This window comes from Suricata suricatta, chromosome 9, assembly GCF_006229205.1.
Source record: "Suricata suricatta isolate VVHF042 chromosome 9, meerkat_22Aug2017_6uvM2_HiC, whole genome shotgun sequence".
Classification (NCBI taxonomy): domain Eukaryota; kingdom Metazoa; phylum Chordata; class Mammalia; order Carnivora; family Herpestidae; genus Suricata; species Suricata suricatta.
Genome location: NC_043708.1, coordinates 92,738,982 through 92,760,228, shown reverse-complemented (window position 1 = coordinate 92,760,228; position 21,247 = coordinate 92,738,982). Strand labels below are relative to the sequence as shown.

General features: G+C 35.9%; 1 protein-coding gene across 1 annotated transcript in view; it reads right to left on the bottom strand.

Annotated features, from left to right (window-relative positions):
- The window catches only part of UNC13C (unc-13 homolog C), a 593,765-nt gene that overhangs the window by 359,955 nt on the left and 212,563 nt on the right, over positions 1-21,247 (bottom strand). The window contains exons 7-9 of the mRNA XM_029952367.1: positions 12,577-12,655; positions 11,433-11,438; positions 10,224-10,295 (exon numbers count right to left, since the gene is read on the bottom strand). Of these exons, the coding sequence (XP_029808227.1) occupies positions 10,224-10,295; positions 11,433-11,438; positions 12,577-12,655 (157 nt within the window). The remainder of the gene's footprint in view (positions 1-10,223; positions 10,296-11,432; positions 11,439-12,576; positions 12,656-21,247) is intronic.

The window sequence follows — 21,247 nt, the reverse complement described above, 5'->3', positions numbered from 1 at the left end:
GATAAATACTTTATTATCTTACTTACATGTGGAATCTAAAACAAACAAACAAACAAACAAACAAAAGTCAAGTTCACAGATACAGACTGGTAAATGCCAGAGGCAGAGGATGGTAGATGAGTAAAATTTAGATGTAGGTCAAAATGTATAAATTTCTAGTTATGTAATAAATAAGTCATGGGGTTATGATATACAGTATGGTGACTATAAATAGTAAGAGTATACTGTGCATTTGAAATGTGCTGATCATAAAAATTCTCATCACCAGAAAGAAATAAATGACACTATGTATGGTGATGGAAGTTATCTAAACTTCTTGTGTTATTACATCATATATACAAATGTTAATTATGTTACTGAAACTCACATGTCACAGGTCAATTATATCTCAATAAAAAAGTATATGTAATAATGGAGATGGTATGAGATGAGTAATTTTTTAAATATAAGAGACCAAAACAAATACAAAGTTATTCACTGGAGAGTAACTTTTGCCATTTTAATGTGAAAAGTCTTTTTTTTTTTTATTACCATTTGGAATAGAGATAGATAATCTTTTGAAAGAGACCATGAAAAACTAGAAAAAAGGGCTAGGATACTGTAGAAATAAGACAAGAAAGGAGGTGTCCATCTCTGTTAAAGGAACCCCTTTCACTGTCCTCTTGTATAACCAAGCAAAGCCAGTCATGGAGTCATGAAAAGTGATATGGTAAATGCAGATTCTGATAAACACTGTAACTCTTATTTACTACATACTTATATGTTAAAAATGGTTGAAGTGCTTTCCACTGATATCCCAACAGTACTCTAGCATCATTAATTTGTCTCACAGGTTGGAAACCTGATCTGCCAAACTGGCAGATGGAGTTGATAATAGTCTACTAGAGAAGTGTTTGAAAAAACATTTTAATATGTAAAAGGGTTCAAATGAAATAGATTCTCTAGGTACCTGAGAGGAAAAAAAGATAATTTCTGCCAGAATTATGAAAGTTGATTCAATGGAAACTCAAAGGATGTGTTTGGGATCCAGTAAACTCCAAGGGCTACAAACTTGTGGTTTGGAGACCATTTTATGATATGATATTTATATTTGCCCTTTATTGAATGTTAGCATTGAAGGCAGTAATGAGAGGCTAAGTATTTTCAGGTCATTTTTTTCAGGACAGAATTACTAACTTTAAAGTCTGAAAACAAAGATACTACCAAAAGAAAAAAGAAAGAAAGAAAATGACAGGCCACTATTTCTGATGAACATAGACGCAAAAATCTTCAACACAATTTTAGAACCTGAATTCAATAATACATTTTTTAAAAAATGATTCACCATGGTCAAGCGGGATTTATTCCAGGGATGCATGGGTGGTTTGTTATTAATAAATCGATTAGTGTGATAGATCACATTAACAAGAGGAATACTAAAATAATTAAATAATCATCTCAATAGATGCAGGAAAAGCATTTTACAAAATATACAATCTGTTCATGATAAAAACTCTCAACAGAGTGGGTTTAGAGGGAACATACCTCAACACAATAAAGGCCATATATGAAAAACCCACAGCTAACATCATACTCAATGGTGGGAAACTGAAAGTTTTCCTCTAAGATCAGGAACAAGACAAGGATGTCCACTCTTGCCACTTTTATTCAACAAAGTACTGGAAGTCCTAGCTGCAGCAATCAGACAGAAAAAAAAAGAAATAAATAAAAAAGCATCCAAATTGGTAAGGAAGAAGTAAAACTGTCACTATTTGCAGATAACATGATACTACATATAGAAATCCTAAAGCCTCCATAAAAAATATTAGCGCTGATAATTTGGTAAAGGTTACACAAAATTAATATACAAAAGTCTGTTGCATTTCAATACACTAATAATGAAGTATTAAAAAGAGAAATTAAGAAAACAATCTCATTTACAATTCCACCAAAAATAAAATACCTAAGAATAAATTTAAGTGAGAAGGTGAAAACCCATACTCTCAAAACCACAAGATATTGTTGAAAGAAATTAAAGATAACACAAATGAAAAGATGCATCATGCTCATAGATTAAAATATTTTTAAAATGTCCACACCCAAGGCAGGCTACAGATTCAATATAATCTCTATCAAAATAGCAATAGCATTCTTCACAAAACTAGATAAACTAATCCTAAAATTTGTATCTAACTAAGAAAGACCTCAAATAGCCAAAGCAATCTTAAGAAAGAACAAAAAAGCTGGAGATACCACAATCTCAATCTCAAGATAGACTACACAAAACCATAGTCATCAAAACAATATGGTCCTATGGTACTGAAATAATAACAGACACCTAGATCAACAGAACAGGAAAGAAAAGCTCTAGAATAAACCCACAACTATAAGGTCAATTAATCTATGACATAGAAAGCAAGAATATACAATGGGAAAAGAAAGTCTCCTCAATAAGAGATGATGGGAAAACTAGACAGCTACACGTATAAAAATGAAACCTGGACCACTTTTTTATACCATGCACATAAACAACAAAATTTAAAGGCCTAAATGTAAGGGACCCTGGGTGGCTCAGTGGGTTAAACTTATGACTTGATTTTAGCTCAGGTCATGAGCTCAGGGCTTATGAGGCTCCGGGCTGACAGTGAGGAGGAACATGCTTGGGATTCTCTGCCTGCCTCTCTCTGCACATGTACTCTTCCTCTAAACATAAATAAATAAACATTTACAAAAAGACCTAGGGGTGCCTGGGTGGCTCAACTGATCACGATCTCATGGTTGATGAGTTTGAGCCATAAATTGTGCTGTTAGCACAGAGCCTGCTTGGGATCCTCTCTCTTTTTTTCAAAAAATAAACAAACATTAAAAAGAAAAAGATCTAATTTGAGACTTAAATCCACAAGCCTTCTGAAAGAAAACAAAGGCAGTATTCTCTTGGACATCTTTAACAACATGTTTATCTGTTTCTTGAGGCAAGGGGCAAAAAATTAAAATAAACTATTGGGACTACACCAAAATAAATAGCTTAGGCACAGCCAAGGAAACATCAACAAAACACAAAGACAACCTACTGAAGGAGAGATGATATTTGCAAATGATATATCCAATAAGGGGTTAATATGCAAAGAATATAAAAAACTTCTATAATTCAATACCAAAAACAAACCCAATTGAAAAAAAAATGAGAAGATCCGAATAGACATTTTTCCAAAGAAGACATACAGATGGCTAACAGACACATGAAAAGATGCCCTACGTCACAATCCACCAGGGAAAATCGAAACCACAATGAGATATCACTTTACACCAGTCAGAATGGCTAGTGTCAAAAACAAGAAATAATGAGTGCTGGTGAGGATGTTGAGAAACGGGATCCCTCATGCGCTGTTGGTGGGAATATAAGTTGGTGAAACCACTGTTGAAAATAGTATGGAGGTTCCTCAAAATTTAAAAATGGAAATATCATGGTAACTAGTAATTACACTCCTGCATATCTACCCAAAGAAAATAAAAATACTAACTTGAGAATATATACCCTTATATTTATTGCAGCATTATTTACTATAGTCAGGATATGAAAGCAACCCAAACATCCATCAATAAATGGACACAGGAGTAGTATACCAAGATCCATACACCCACACACATAATGGATTACTTGTCCATAAAACAAATGAGATTTAGCCATTTGCAACAGCATGAATGGACTTAAAAGACTTTGTACTAAGTGAAATAAGTCAAAGAAAGACAAATATCATATGATTTCATTCATATGTGGAATTTAAGAACCTAAACAAGCAAGCAAAGGAACAAAAAAGAGAGAGAGGCATGGGGAGCCTACGTTGCTCATTTGGTTCAGTGTCTGACTTCGGCTCAGGTCATGATCTCATGGTTCTTGAGTTTGAGTTCCGCGTTGGGGTCTGTGCTGACAGCTCAGAGTCTGTAGTCTGCTGTGGATTCTGTGTCTCCCTTGCTCTCTGCCCCTCCCCCACTTGCACTCTGTCTCACTCACTCAAAAATAAACATTAAAAAAATTAAAGAAAATAGAGAGGCAAACCAAGAAACAAACTCTTAACTATAGAGAACAAACTTATAGTTTCCAAGGGGGTGGGGTGGGGGGAATGGACTAAAAAGGTGATGAGGATTAAGGAGTGCACTTGTTATCAACACCTGGTGATGTAACAAAGTGTTAGTACTATATTACACATGTGAAATTAAATTTACACTGTGTGTCAACTGGAATTAAAAAACTTAAAAAAATGATGACAATGACAAAAACCAAATGAAGATACAAACTAAACACATCTTATTTCTCTTTAAAAAAATTACTTATTTATTTTTGAAAGAGGGAGAGAAAGCAAGAGCAGGAAAGGGGCAGAGAAAAGGAGACAGAGGATTTGAAGCAGGCTCTGTGCTGACGTCAGGGAGCCCACTGTGGGGCTTGAACCCATAAGCCAAGAGACCATGACCTGAGCTGAAGATACTTAACTGACTGAACAACCCAAGCGTCCCTACCTTGTTTCTCTTAAGCAAAAAGAAGACACTAATGATTGTGAGTGAAGGTGGGCAGGGAGATGTGTCAAAGAGATAAAACATATTAAGAGATACAAACTTCTGGCTACAAAATAAATAAATCACAGCAATGAATAAAATACAGTGCAAGGAATATAGTCAATAATATTGTGATAACACTATATGGGAACAGATGGTGATTACACTTATCATGGTAAACACTGAGTAATGTACACAGTTGTCAAATCAGTATTATACACCTGAAACTAATATCACAATGTATGTTAATAATATGTCAGTAAAAGAAGTTGTAAAGTATTTTTAATAAACATTTAGGAAACATCTGCCATATTAAGTAGTATAGATTATTTTATTTAAAATTTTTTTATGTCTTTTATTTATTTTTGAGAGACAGAGAGAGACAGCGTGAGCAGGGGAGGGTCAGAGAAAGAGGGAGATACAGAATCTGAAGCAGGCTCCAGGATCTGAGCTAGCTGTCAGCACAGAGCCTGATGTGGGGCTCGAACCCACGAAACGTGAGATCATGACCTGAGCCGAAGTCAGATGCTTAACCGACTGAGCCACCCAGATGCCCCTAGATTATTTTAATCCATTTGTTGAAGAAGAGGGAAAAGAAAACTCAACCTACACAACTGAAAAGATTCACAGTGTATGTTTAAAAAGTAATAGAACTAAGCTTAAATATATTGTCGTAAATTGATTGAATTCACCTTTAAAAAGACAAATTCTCAGACTGAATTGAAAATTAGGCTCTGTGAGGGGTTCCTGGGTGGCTCAGTCGGTTAAACATCTGGCTTTGTTTCTGGTCATGATCTCACATTTCATAGATTCAAGGACCACATCAGCCTCTGTGCTGACAGCTCAGAGCCTGGAGCCTTCTTTGGATTCTGTGTCTCCCTCTGTCTGCCCCTCAGCTGCTCACACTCTGTGTCGGTCTGTCTCTCTTTCCCTCCCTCTCTCAAAAATAAACTTTATAAAATTTTTTAATAAGAAAAAGAAAAGCTCTGTGAGATACACATAAAACACGTTAAAACTTAAAGAGCTAAAAATTTCTATCAAGGAAAATTGACCCTATCAATTTTGTATAGCTCTATTAATAGCAAAGAGAAAATATTTTATATGTTTTATTTATTTTTAATACAGAGAGAGAGAGAGAGCATGAGAGAGGGAGGGGCAGAGAGAGAAGGTGACACAGAACCGGAAGCAGGCTCCAGGCTCTGAGCTAGCTGTCAGCACAGAGCCCGACATGGGGCTCGAACCCACGAACGTGAGATCTGACCTGAGCCGAAGCCGGAGACTTAACCGACTGAGCCACCCAGGCGCCCGAGAAAATATTTTAAAGAAAAATCATTTAAGACATTAATAACATTACTACCAAAGATGAAAGAAAATTTATTAGGAATATACAAGTCCCAAAACTTATGTACCCAACAACAATAAAACAGTCAGATGGAATATTTACAAAATACGAGCCAAACTATAAAATAGTTCATTAAATGCTAGTCAGCAAATATGTATTCCATGTCCCCTGAATAGAATACAATGTAGTAACAACAGTAAAGTTCATATGGCTTGTCTTTGGGAGAATAAAGAAACACTCTAAATTGAGTTAAAATATTAATCATTGCATCATTAAATAATTATTTTTCCCTTCCTATGCTGTGATGGATACACAGGTATATATACTGCTTCTTCAATTATTTTGCAAATATTTTGTATGTATGCAATAGTTAATAATGAAGTCAAAAGTAGTGAACTATATATTCAACTCAGTATGTTAGAAAAGTAGCTTCAGGGTAAGTACAGAGAATAGAAGATGAACCTAAATAAGAAAAGAAATGTAATAGAAAACAAATAGTATGGAGTCACCAAAACACCAGAGAAATCTCTTGCAGTATTGATTTAGAGAGAGAGAGAGAGAGAGAGAGAGAGAGAAAGAGAGAGAGAGAGAGAGAGAGAGAAATACAAGTAAGTTGAAAATGGCACAATCTTTTTTTTAATGTTTATTTTTAGAGATAGAGTATGAATGGAGGAGGGGGAGAGAGAGAGAGGAGGACAGAGGATCTGAAGTGGGCAGAGACAGCGGAGAGCTCAGATACGGGGCTCAAACTCAAATCACCAGGAGAGGATGACCAGAGCTGAAGTCAGACATAACCGACTGAGCCACCCATCTGCCCCCACACAAACAGTCAAATAATTATATGAACAATTTGATGGAATTTGAAATTTTAGTGGGGGAAAAAGGACAACTTTCTGGAAAAAATATAAATGATCAAAATTGAATCAAGAACAAGTGTTTAAATAACATAGGTGGAACTATTACATTAAATTGATTCAGCAGTCAAATAATAAGCCTATAAAAAATTACACAGTGGTTTGAGAGGCAAGTTTGTCCATCTTTCAAGGTGTAGCAACACTTACTGTACACAAACTGTTCAAGAGTAACAAAAAAGACCACTTCCCAACTTATTCTACAAAGCTAACTTATTGATGCCAAAATTATTCAGAGACACAGTAAGGTATTTTACTTGTGAACATAGATGCAAAATTTTTATGTAACTAGCAAACATCTAAGAAAGTCAAGGCCAAGAATGTTTCATTAACTTGCCCACGTTCCTAAAACTAGTAAATAGTAGAGCTCCGTCTATCTCAAATCAAAGACTGTGCTCTTGAAGGAGGAGAGAGCAGGACCAGTAACAAGACTTGTAAACAAGAGAACATCTTTCAACTTGCAATTGCTATGGATGTACACCCTGGAATCTGACCTGCAGCTGCAAAGGTGGCAGGAGGCATGGGAAATGACTCTTCTGGAAGCCAGCCAGTAGAGCAGTCCCCTAACCATAGTGAGATATGAGTAACTAGAATAGAGAGGGTCCTAGAATCCCTTTCAGGCTTGGTGATTTGCATTCCTCATTCTACTTGAGTATCCCATAACCCTCACCTGACACTGTCAATTTAAACACTCCCACCTGTTAGAAGCTTTCACTATGACCTGTAGAAATAGGGTGTGCAAAACACGGTATCTCAGCTCCCCTCTCATGGCATTATAAGTTTCACAATGGCAAGCATTTTTAGCAGAGTTCTTCACTGTCAGTTTTCCAGAATCTGAAATAATACCTGACACATAATAGACACTCAACTTACTGATTTATTGAATGGTTTTACTTCAATTGCCCCACTGTTGGGGCCATACCTAGGACACTACGAGTCTGTGAAAACAAGCAAAAGCAAAATAGTATAGTGTCTGGAATACTACTGCTGTAATACATGGATCCTAGAGTGTTACCCCTTCTTGTGTTATGAGGTCAGACAGTAATGCTCAGAAACAATGGTCCTAAAGGGTTTTTGAGAATGAGATTTCCAACCAACGCCAATAGCTCTCTGTGAGTGAGCTGGAATTGGTGATGGATGGGGGCACCTGGCATTGCTTCACCCAGTGCTCACAGGGCAGCCACAGAGGTGGTGATGGCTGACCCACTGTCATCTCACATCAAACTCTAGGGCCGTTTCATGCCTTGGAAGAGATGACTGAACTTTTTACCATACATCTCTTTAATTAAAACAGATGTACTACCATGTGATATTTTCCACGTGGCAAAGCCATTTTCCTTTACGCCAAGGACACATATTTTGTGCTTTCACCTTCAAGGTGCTGAGGAAGGCTTTCAACACCTAAAAGTGGGAATTCTTTGCTTTAGCTTTTATGTTAGTTGCTGACTTAATGTGACAGCTTGTCAAGAGTGACATTTAATAGGCCTGTTGTGCAGAAGTCATATTTCATTTACTTTTTGAGATGTGGGCCCCAGGGAAATGGGCTTTATGAGTTTTAGAGGGAGCTAATGAACTCTATTCAGCCACCCAACACCCACACAGAGAAGTCTTTTATGTATGTCTTCTGAAACTAAAGAAATACAATGTTTAAGTCCATGGAAGGTAGATCAATAATTAATTTAACCATAAAGTGAGGTTGTGCACCCTATCTAGGGCCACAGAAAATGTAATAGCATTCTTCTCATTTCTATCACTTTCTTATTAACTTTTCATAGAAATGAGTATTTGTGGTTCAGACCAAATACCATATTTATAAAAAAGGAATAGTGTAGGAGTTTAATGGTAAAAATCCTCAACATTGATTATTCCATCAAAAGCTTAAGACTAGACACTTTAAGACTCAGCAACCAATATGGTGCTTTTTCATATACCAGAGGACGTTTAATGTCTTTTGTATCCAAACTACACTCAAATATTACATGGCATCATAAATCTAATAGATAAGAATAAGACCCATAGAAAAGCAGCCACATTTTTAATGCTTTGACACCAAATAGAAAATGTTTTAATTTGTTGTAGCACCCAGATATTCAAATGGACCTATTTGTTTTGATGGTATGCACTGGGCTGGGGAGAGTTTGTGATATGGATCTAGGAAAGGCTGCTTTTGGGTCAAAGATGACAATGACAGGGAGAAGAAACTGTCAAGTATACATATAAATAATGGTGTTAAATGCCAAGTGTACAGAGATTTAAAACAAGTATTATCAGTGGCAAAATTTTATCCTATAGGAATTACAAAGTCCTTTATATTCTATAGGACTAGAAGGGTGTCGCTCCTATAGAATATATTAGTTCTCCTAAGGGAGGACACAAATTGTCTCCAATAAAAGCCCATTAGAGTGGCTGGGCAGGAAGGAATTAACACGACACAAAATCTGCTGCACATTAGAATTGCCTGAAAGTTTTTAAAATTCCCCTTATACATAAGTCACATCTGAACCAATTAAATCAGAACCAATGGAGGGAGACTCAGGCATCTGCATGGTTTGAAGCCACCAAAGGTGACTCTAATGAGCCATATTTAAGATTCCCTGACCTAGATATTTGCAGCCTGCTTGTATTTTCTAACCAGTGGGTTCTTTCATTCTACAAGAATTTACAAAGTATCTACCACATCAGACAATGGACTAAGCCATAGTAGTGAAAGTATTTAACAAAAGCAACAAACAAGACAAAATACTACCAGCAAGAAAGCAGTCTTGAAGGAAGTCTAAAAGCATCAAGGAAAGCTTTATGCAAAATGCTAAAATTAATTGCTTACAAAAATAAAATGAGCAGCTTGCATTTATGTTTTACTATACTTTAAGCTGTGTCATGTGGTAAAAATGTATCCACTCCCTTAATAATTTGTCTTATTACCTCGCCATACAGATGAGAGAAATTGACTCAGAGAAATCAGATAAAATGCTGGGTGTAGCAATGCTAATTTACTGGTACAGAAGGGACTCATCCAAGCAAACTTCACTCTTGCTACACTACAGTATGGAGGTTGTGATTAAATGCTAGAAAAGCTCAAAGGAGGAAACTAAAAATTGAGTCACAAAGAGAGAAAGATGTGTGGGACAGCCTCATAAAGAAGGCAAAATCTGAATCATAAAATCGTACCAGAATTGTTTTCGAGGGGAGAATTGCAGGTAAAATGCATTAGGACGGAAAAACATTTTCAAAGATGGAGAGGTACATGCATATTTAATCAACAGAGGATAATTTGTGTGGTAGTGAAGCTAAGGTCCAGAGGAAATTTGTTTAGGGTCAGATTTTCTCCACATTGCCAGTTATTTTTGGAATTTTGGAATCAACATTACACCTGAGAGGCTTGATCAGAATTGCCTTCCCCTGGACCAAGATCAATACATAATCATCGACTCTGCACCTACCAGTTCTTCATTGTTTAGAGATGTCCTAATGACCATAGCCAGGGAGAGTCCAGATTTCCGGGCAGCCAGAGTCTAAAATAAAGAGATTTAGGAGTTATTGGCACATGAGGTGGCTGCTAAGTACTTATTGTTCAACAACATGTAAAAATGTAAGAATACAGAATATCACTGTTCATGTTTTAGTGAATAGATTCATGCTATTTTCAGCAGTCAGCTAGTTCACCCAGAATGTGGAATCCTGGAACATGAAAATTGAAACAATCCCCTTATATCATCAGACCCAACCCTTACATTTTACGGATGAGAAAACTGAGGCCCAGCAAGACAGATTAATCAGCCCTCGTTTCTAGGCTACCAAGATGCTTCTAGAATTTTGCTTTTCCCCGGGTGATCATGATCACATTCCTTCATAAAACACAGCCACTGATACACAACCAGATGATCTGTGTGATGGCCCTGAATCACACTTGGTATTAAATGATCCTTGAGTTTTTCACGGTTCCCTGGACTAGTCTTTCATACCTAACCCATCTATTTTTTCTAAGTGTTCATTTTATCACGTGAGAACCATTATATCCAGATTGGTTTTCTTAATGCAATGTTGGTAGCACAGGTGATTTTAAATAAAAGTCAAGTACCTTTAGTTTCCCCACCATAAAGTAGCACCATTATACTCTTCTACCTGAAACATGTGTGATATAATACACTCAGCAGTGCTGGAGAGAACTTCGGAAACCAGAGGTTTTAGATGGGAATGTTCATTCAATATGTTATCCCATTAGGAACAAAGGAAAGTTACAATGGAAATTTGTACCTGGTCTTAAACCTATCTCCTTGAAGCTACACAGCCATAAACTCAGATAAATGTTTAGCAATCCTCAGTGAGGAAGCACCATCCATCCATCTCCACCCTCTCCGTGTAAACCTACACAGGGATCACCTCCAAGGAATTACCCAAGATGATCTTCCATCTCTGACAACTATTGTCCCTAAAATTATGTTTGCATTCTATTTTAGTCTGTATTTGTACCTATTGTGTATCTAATTGTGTGTATCTTTCAGAATTGAACTAGATAATAAATTCTAGCAGAACCCAAATTTCTCAGTACTCTGTCTCTTTTTATTTCCCCACATTGCCCTTTTTTATCCCTTGAGTGAGTGCAGCATACATTGAGAAGTACAGAAAATATTAAATTGAAAATCACTTACCATGGCCTGAAGATTCCAAGTGTCAGAGGAAACAAAGTGTAAATAATTAGACAAAGACATGTGAGAAAAGAGTATAATGATGTTAAATAAATCTAACACTTTAAAATAACATCCACCCTACAATGGCAGAAATCTGGGCTGCACAGACACAGCATTGCTTTTCAGTAAAGATCTTTCCAATCAAGATCTTCTCTTTCCTAATTTAAAATGAAAGTGATAGTTTTCGGATGAAGGTTTTCACAGCAACATTAAAAATTACTGGTATGAGAAATAATGTAAATCGTAGCTAAAAGGGAAATTTTTATTTTTCTGGGATAAAACATATTTTCATGTCATAAACTATTAAGAATTGGCCTCCAGAAAAACATGGAGACAATTTGGAGGCTAGAAAAAACACTTTGCTTTCTGGCAGATAGGTTATTTGTTTAGAATAATCTAATGTAGACCATTGCCAATCCTTTGCACCTTTAGGTGGTCCTCAGCATACTTAGTTATAGGAGAGCTTGAGTTATTGAGTTATGTTCAGGTTTAAAGAACGTTTTAATGACTTGGGAGTCCTAATTTTCTTCAGAAAATCACTTACTAATGTGATTAGACTTGATCTTAATTAAAGAATTGGGCAGTATTATCTTCTGCTTTATAAAGTAGTAAACTCCACTGAGGTAAGGTGAGCAAGTTGAAAACAAGCCTCCAAGTGCCCAGTGAACTGAACGTGTGGTCCTTTGCAACAAGGCACATATCAAAGCCCAGACGCAGCAGCTCACTGAGCATGTGGTGTGACTTTTATCTGCCCAATTGTTATGCCATTTTAACCCAGTTTGTAATTTCAACCAATATAAAAAGGTGCCAAGGGGTGCCTGGCTGTTTCTGTCAGTAGAACATGCAACTCTTGGTCTCAGGGCAATGAGTTCAAGCCCCATGTTGAAGAAAAAATAAAAAAGAAAGCTTTAAAAAAAATAAGTTGTCAAAAGGTTAGAGTTATTTCATTTATCTAATAGGTTTTTAAAGAAATGATAAATGCAACACTTGATAGAATCCAGCTTCTTACATGTATTATTCTATGAAACACAGATAGGCAACGCACTTAATTATAAAGAAAGAAGCAACACATACAATCACAGAGAATTAAACAGAAGTGCCTTACCACATCTCGTACAATAGGCAAAGTTTTCTTCCTGCGGAGATCTGGCATACTGTCAATACCATAAAGTCCTCGCCCAGCCCTAAAAGAGGAGAAACAGGAATGATTTCAATGGGAAATGGACTTCCTTTAAGAAAAAGGTTGTAAAAAAGATTAAATGTATACCATGATTTTCAACTGGTCTACAAAATAGGAAAGATCCAAGTCTCTAAGACCTCACCCAGTAAAAAAAAGACTCCAGCTACCAAAGTGATCACTTGTATTCTTGGATAGTTCTATACATTGAAACTTTAGCCTGACTTGGTTGACACCATGTTTTTCTGTCAGAATCACAGAGAAGATAATAAAAAACTGTTATAGGTAATTCTGTGTTTCTAGGAAGAAATAGAACCAGACCATCTATGCTCCAAGTTTTGTCTGCAATGGTACAAGAATTATTTGTACTTGTAAAATTGTCATTCTTTTTTGATGTGTTGCATTTTCATAGATTAAACTCCAGACTGGTACCTCAAAGAGGCAGAGCTGCACTGAAAGTATTTCTAACAACTCTTATACCAGAAGTTTTGTTTTTTGGGATTTACCTCAGGGAAAAGTACAACAATGGATTTGTTATACAATAATATTCATGGCAACATTTCGTTTTATAATAGCAATACATACTAGGTAACCTAAATATTTATGGAAAGAATTATATTATCCAATGAGAAGAACACAATAAAGTGAATGAGTTAAATATATATGTTATAAATGAAAAATATTCATAATAAGTTTTGTGAAAAAAGCAAATCTGCATTTAAGTTTAGAATGATACTGTGTTACGTGTGCTTATATGTGCACAGAAAATACCTATAAAGATACTAAGTTGATAACCAGAGTTAACTCTACGGAGTGAAATGGGGGGAAAGAAAATGCGAAGATTCTCACTATGTTATAAGTTTCATAGCAGTCCATAGTTTGCTAATAAAAATATTCTTCAAATCTATCAATTTATTAAAATGAAGTTTATACACTGAAATGGTTTCTGTTGCATCTAAGCTAGTCATTTTGTACAACCACAAAGATGCTCAAGTCATGGACGAGAGCTCCCTATACTCACATGACCTACACAACTCTTGCTAAAATCTAGCCAGTGAACCACAACAGCTGATAAAAGATTATCAGCATCTCACAGCCCCGTTTTCACTGACACAGAGATGGCTTCTTTGCTCTTAGCTTAATGAAGGGAAAATTTGGCCTTACTGGATTTTGTTTTAGTAGCCATGATCTTAACTCCAACACTTCTGGTTGTATCAATCACTAATTTGATGAACTTGAATAATTCATTAAGTTATCACACAAGTGAAATAGTAATAAAAGTGAATTATTAATAAAGATAAAATGTCAATAAATAGTAAGGCTATACATTAGACGTTTAAAAGTGAGGATAAAATTCAGTAATAAATGTGAATATTAAAAGTACTGCATACAAGGAAAAAATGTCAATTTTGTGCCAATTATATTTAAGTTCATGAATTTCAACTAGAAGTTTTCATTTAGATCATAGAATACAAAAAAGGGTAATAGTGGCGCAGAGATCAAGACTCATGAAAGAAAAGGAAAAGAATCACTAGGAGGAAAGATAGTATGTGTGGAAAAAAGGACATTTGAGAGCCTGTCCAGCAGTGACTCTAGGAGAAAAGAGTCCATACAGTTTTCATCATTATCCAGAACAAGGCCAACTGACACTCTCTAGGCCAATGGCACAATGCCAGTCAAAAACCAAGATTAGGATCACAAAAAAACAATTACTGGCAGCATGCTCTAATGGACTGCAAGAAATGGCAGCATCAAGCACAAGGAAAGGGAATGAAACCTTTTTTCCTTCTCAACACCTGTCTTCAGAAAGTGAACCAACTACTCACTCCATTGGTGTAACTTTTCACTTCCCTCTTATTCTCTTTCCATATTCTTCCCCTCTCACTGCTACTTCATGCTTAATTCTGCCACATCCCAACCATCACATTCGTGGGAAAAGGGTATATAAGAGGGTTTATAGAAGGATCCTTTGATTTCATTTGCTCCAGTCTAAGGCTTGGATTCCTAGTGGTTTCTATTTTCTACCTCCTGTAAAGAGAATTAATTGTGACATAAAGTGTAATTAATAAATGTCTTGCTACCACATTACATGGCAATCATACTAACTAACTGCCTCTGAATGTTTGGAAATGTTTTGACTGCTAAATAATGTGACTTAAATAACTATGTAAAGAAACATTCAATTGTGACAATGCTTGAGAAAGTGATTTATAAACTACAAAATGTAATATACTTGCGTCATGTGTTTTCTTTCTCACTAATGATTTATGTTTTCCTTCTCGTAGAACTTAATTCAAATTCCCAAGAGCACTTAGAATTTTGAGCAAACTTATACACTCACAAGTTCAAGATTCAGTTTCATATACACATTTTCTTGGGCCTTAAAGTTCACTCTTTTGCTTGTCTCATTACAACAGAGACAGCCAAGGACCTGGGCCAAATCTAAGCATGGAATAATGAGGCCAAGTTATAAACATAAATCCAAAATTTATATCTGCCCTGAGTTTAATTTCACTAAATCCGTATTCTGTCATTTGTAAAATTTATAATTTGTAATAAAAATCTCCTCAATCTTTAGTCTTAAAAAATGCTCAAAACGCATTGTGCTTCCTTATAGCTTTAACTTCTCATTACTACTATGTTTGTATAACCATATGTTTTCACTGGCTTATTCATCAAGTAATAATAAAACTTTTCTTGTAAATCTGAGAATTAAAAAAAGTTTCCTAATGGCCTTACCCCAAGAGTGGTGTTTGGTAAATACTGTAAAGCTCTATAAAATCGAAGACATTTTAATAATATCTATTTTATTTATTTCTTGTGAATAAATGAGTGAGCAAGCAGGGTAGAGATGAAGAGGGAGAGAGAATCTTGAAAAGGCTCCAGACCCAGCCCAGAGTCCAACATGGGGCTCGATCTCAAGACCATGGGATCATGACCTGAGCTGAAGTCAAGCAACAATTAACCGAATGAACCACACAGCCACCTCTGTAGTTTTGTTTTTCAATAGTTTATTGTCAAAGTGTTCCTTTTTTTTAAATTTTTTATGTCTTTTATTTATTTTTGAGAGACAGAGAGAGACAGCACGAGCAGGGGAGGGTCAGAGAGAGGCAGAGACACAGAATCTGAAGCAGGCTCCAGGCTCTGAGCTGGCTGTTAGCACAGAGCCTGACGCGGGGCCTGAACCCACGAAACGTGAGATCATGACCTGAGCCAAAGTCAGATGCTTAACTGACTGAGCCACTCAGGCGCCCCTGTCAAAGTGTTCCTTACTGTTTTTGGTGCAATTACAAATGGGACTGATTCCTTGATTACTTTTTCTGCTGCTTTAGTATAGGAATATAGAAATCCAACAGATATCTGCACACTGATTTTATAACCTGAGATTTTGCTGAGTTCATGTATATCTCCAGCAATTTTTTGAAGTCTTTTAGGTTTTCTATGGACTGTCATGTCATCTGCAAATATTCAAAGTTTGACTTCCTCATTGATGATTTGGATGCCTTTTATTTCTTTTTGCTGTTTGATTGCTAAAGGTAAGAATTCCAGGACTATGTTAAATTGTAATGGTGAGAGTGGACATTGTCTTTTTCTGATCATAGAGAAAAGGCTCCCAGTTTTTCCCCACTAGAGATGATATTGCTGTGGATCTTTCACACATGGCCTCTGTGATGTTGAGGTAAGTTCTATGCATCTCTACTTTTGAAGGTTTTTTATCAAGAATGGATGTTGTATTTTGTCAAATGCCTTTTCTGCAATATCATATAGTTCTTATCCTTTTTTTTTTTATCAATGTGGTCTACTGCATTGATTGATTTGGGAATGCTGAGTCACACCTGAAGCACAGGAATAAATCCTAGTTGATCATGGTGAACAATTCTTTTAATCTACTATTGGATTTGATTTGCTAATATTTTGTTGAGATTTTTTGTATCCATGTTTATCAGGGGTATTGGCCTGTAATTCTTTTAAAAAATATTCTAATGTTTATTTATTATTTTTCAGAGAGAGAGAGAACACAAACATGAGCAAGGAAGGAGAAGAGAAAGAGGAAACACAGAATCCAAAGCAGTCTCCAAGCTCTGAGCCCAAAGTGGGCTCGAACTCACAAGCAGGGAGATCATGATCTGAGCCAAAGCTGGCTGCTTAACCAACGGAGTCAACCAGTGCCCCAAAGTGGAATCTTTGGTTTTGAAATCAAGGTAGTGCTGGTTTCATAGAATGATGTTGAAAGTTCTCTTCTATTTCTATTTTTTGCAACAGTTTAAGAAGAATAGGTATTAACTCTTCTTCAAGAGTCTGGTAGAATTCCCTTGGGAAGTCCTCTGGCCCAGGACTCTGGTGTGTTGGGACATTTTTGATTACTGATTCAATGTCTTTTGCAGGTTATGGGTCTGTTCAAATTTTCTATTTTTCTTCCTGTTTCAGTTTTTTTACATTTTGAGTTTCTAGGGATTTGTCCATCTCTTCCAGATTGCCCCATTTGTTGGCATGTAATTTTACATAGTATTCTCTTATGAGTGCTTGTATTTCCGTGGTATTGGTTGTGATCTCTCCTGTCTCATTCATGACTTTATCTCTTTGGATCCCTTCTCTTTTCTTGTTGCTACGTCTGGCAATGGGTTTATAAATTTTGTTAATTCTTTCTAAGAGTCAATTCTTAGTTTCATCAATCTCACCTAGTGTTTTTGTTTTTATTGTTGTTTCTGTATTGTTTATTTCTACTCTAATCTTTATTACTTCCCTTTTCTGCAAGCTTTCTCCTTTCCTAGTGCCATTAGGTATAAGGTTAGGTTGTGTATTTGGGACCTTTCTTGCTTCTTGAGATGGGCCTGAATTACAATCTACTTACCTCTTAGGATCACCTTTGCTGTATCCTAAAACTTTGGACTGTCATGTTTCCATTTTCATTTGCTTTCATGTATCTTTAAGTTTCTTCTTCAATTTCCTGGCTAACCCATTCATTCTTTATTAGGATGTTCTTTAAGCTCCATGTATTTGAGGGCTTTCCAAACTTTTCTCGTGGTTGACTTTAAGTTTCATACTATTGTGTTCCAAAAATATGCATTGTATGATCTTGATCTTTTCATACTTGTTGACAGCTGATTTCTGACCTGGAATGTAATCTGTTCTGGAGAATATCTCGTGTGCACTTGAGAATAATGTGTATTCTTCTGCTTCAGGATGAAATGTTCTGAATATATTAAGTCCATCTAGTTTAATGTGTCATTAAAAGTCATTGTTTCCTTACTTCCTGCTTAGGAATAAACCTAACTAAAAAGGTAAAAGATCTATAGTCTGAAAACTATAGAATACTTATAAAAGAAACTGAAGAGGACACAATGAAATGGAAAAGCATTCCATGCCTATGGATTAGAAAAACAAACACTGTTAAAATGTCTATACTACCCAAACTAATCTACACGTATAATGCAATTCTTATCAAAATACCACCAGTATTTTTCACAGAGCTTGAATAAATAGTCCTAAAATCTGTATGGAACTACAAAAGGCCCAGAAAGCCAAAGCAATCCTGAAAAAGAAAAACAAAACTGGAAGCATCATGATTCTAAATTTCAAGCTTGATTACAAAGGGGTAGTCATTAAGAAGGTATGGTACTGGCACAAAAAGAGACACACAGAACAATGGACCAGAAGAGAAAACCCAGAAATGGACCCCAGACTATATGGTCACCTCATCTTCAACAAGCAGGAAAGAATATCCAATGGAAGAAAAAGTCTCTTCAACAAATGATGATGGGAAAACTGGAAGGTGACATGAAGAATAAAACAGGACCATTTTCTTACACTACATGCAAAAATAAACTCAAAATGGATGGAAGACCTGAATGTGAGGAAGGAAACCATCAAAATCCTAGAGAACACAGGTAGCAACCTCTTTGATCTCAGAATTGCAGCTTCGTGCTAGACACATCACCAAAGGCAAGGGAAACAAAACCAAACATGAACTATTGGAGCTTCATCAAGATAAAAAGCTTCTGCACAGTGAAGGAAACAACAAACAACATTAAAAGGCAGCCTAGAGAACTGAAGAGGATTTTTGCAAATAACACATCTGATAAAGGGATGGTATCCAAAATATATAAAGAACTTATCAAACCAAACACCCGAAAAACAATTATTCCAATGAAGAAATGGGCCAAAGACATGAATAGACACCTTTACAAAGTAGACATCCAGATGTCTTAAAGGCACATGAAAGGTGCTCAACATCACTCATCAAAGGGTAATAGAAATCAAAACCACAATGAGATACCACCTAATACCTGTCAGGATGGCTAAAATAAAACGAATGCAAACTGGTGCAGCTACTCTGGAAAACAGTATAGAAGTTCTTCAAGAAACTAAAAACAGATCTACCCTATAATACAGCAATTGCTCTAGTAGGCATTTACACAAAGGATAAAAAATACATATTCAAGGGGGTGCATGCACCCCAATGTTTATAGTAGCATTATCAACAATAGCCAAGCTATGGAAAGTGCCCAAGTATCCATCAACAGATGAATGGGTAAAAAAGATGTGGTGTGTGTGTGTGTGTGTACTCATATATATTTATGTATTCATGTATTCTATACATACATATGTGTATATAGATACACACATATATACATACACACTTACATACATATACATACATACATAGACACACACACAGAAGTATTACTCAGCCACCAAAAAGAATGAAATCTGGCCATTTGCCATAATGTGGATGGAGCTAGAATGTATTATGCTAAGCAAAATAGGTCATAGAAAGACACTCACGTGTGGAATTTAACAAACAAAACAAATGGACATATAGGAAGTGGCAGGAGGGAGAGAAGAGAGGAAAACAAAGCATAAGAGACACTTAATGATAGGGAGCTAGGAGTTGATGGGGATGGGTGGGAGACGGGCAGGTTAGGTGATGAAAACTAAGGAGGTCACTTGTGATGAGCACCAGATGTTTTGTATAAATGATCAATCACTGAATTCTACTCCTGAAGCCAATATTGCACTATATATTAACTAACTTAAATTTTAATTAAAAAAATAAAAAATAGATATTTTCCTAACAGAAAGATCTAGGAGAAATTAAAATAAAGAATAGTGAAGACTGGAATTATCAGCAGATAAATAAATCATGAACTTTCTAGACAAGAAGTCAAATTCAAGAATATCAGTTAAATTCTGGAAGAAACTAGGTAGGCTCAATGATAAAGAGGTGGGAGAGAGTCATTAAAACAGGCCATACCAGACAAGAAACTATGAAGGTGAAATCTGATTGTAAGGAAGCAACAGTCTAAATTCAGCCCTTTTTGGTAGATCTGATTTGATTAAGTTGTTGCTAACCACTGCTAGCAAACTAGCTACCAATAGTTAATATTTATGTAGTATTTAGTAGCCAGGTATAATGCTAACAATTACAGCCAACTGTTACATACATCACCACATTTTATTCTCCAAAAATCCAAAATAAAGTATAGGAACAATTATTTCCATAATACTATAAATGAGGAAATCAATGCACAGAATTGTTTAGAAATATTCCCTAAATCACTAAGTTTTAGATAGCAGTGAATGGATTTGAACCCAAGCTCAAGGGCTTATCATACCTACTGCTTATATGATTGGATCATTCCATATTTACAACAATAATATGAACTGAGGCTTACAATTAACCCTACTTTACTTTTAATGAAACTGAACTGAAGCAACTTATCCAGCCCTAGACGTATATGGCAGAGCTTGATTTACACTGAAAGACTGTCTTACCTCAAACCCCATGTTTTTTACACACACATATTTTTCTTCTTTTGGGAAGATGTAACAAGTCTATCCCAGCTGATCTAGACTTCTTACCATTATTTGAAATGCTTTAAGTGTATTCCAAGGCAGTATTATCTTCAGATCAGAAACCCTGTAACACTGTAAAAAAATAGTCCAATCTCTTCCCAAATGATTCTTTCTTTGGCTATTCAAGCATTCCTTCCAGGAAAAAAGGAGACTTTTAGACCACAGGAATTACAAATGGGATGAAAATATCAGACCTAAGGAAATATCTGGGAAGTTGATCATCATATAAAACTTACAAAATGGATAAAATTCCCTAAGTTGTGATGTCTTCTAATTCAATATTGTTCTACACTACGTAGTTCATATTTTTCAGTTTTATTTCTTAGTTCTTTGCATGATTATAAAAGGAATTTAATGGGGTGCCTGGGTGGCTCACTTGATTAAGTAACCAGCTCTTGATTTTGGCTCAGGTCATGATCTCATGGTTCACGGGATGGAGCCCAGTATCCAGATCTGTGCTGACAATGTGGAGCCTGCTTGGGGTTCTCTCTCTCCCCCTCTCTCTGCCCCTCCTCCCCCTCACTCTCTTTTTCTCCCAATAGAAATAAACATTAAAAATTCTTTTTAAAATAAAAGTAATTTACTGAGTTTAATAAAATCTGAGATATGAAAGCATATTGCTGTGTGTGTTGACTCAGGTTCAGCTAATCATCTTGTTACAGAACAAAACAATACACATAATCTAAAGGATATATATCCTGCATTATTAAAGAATCTGATATCTAAGATTGAAGACATAAAA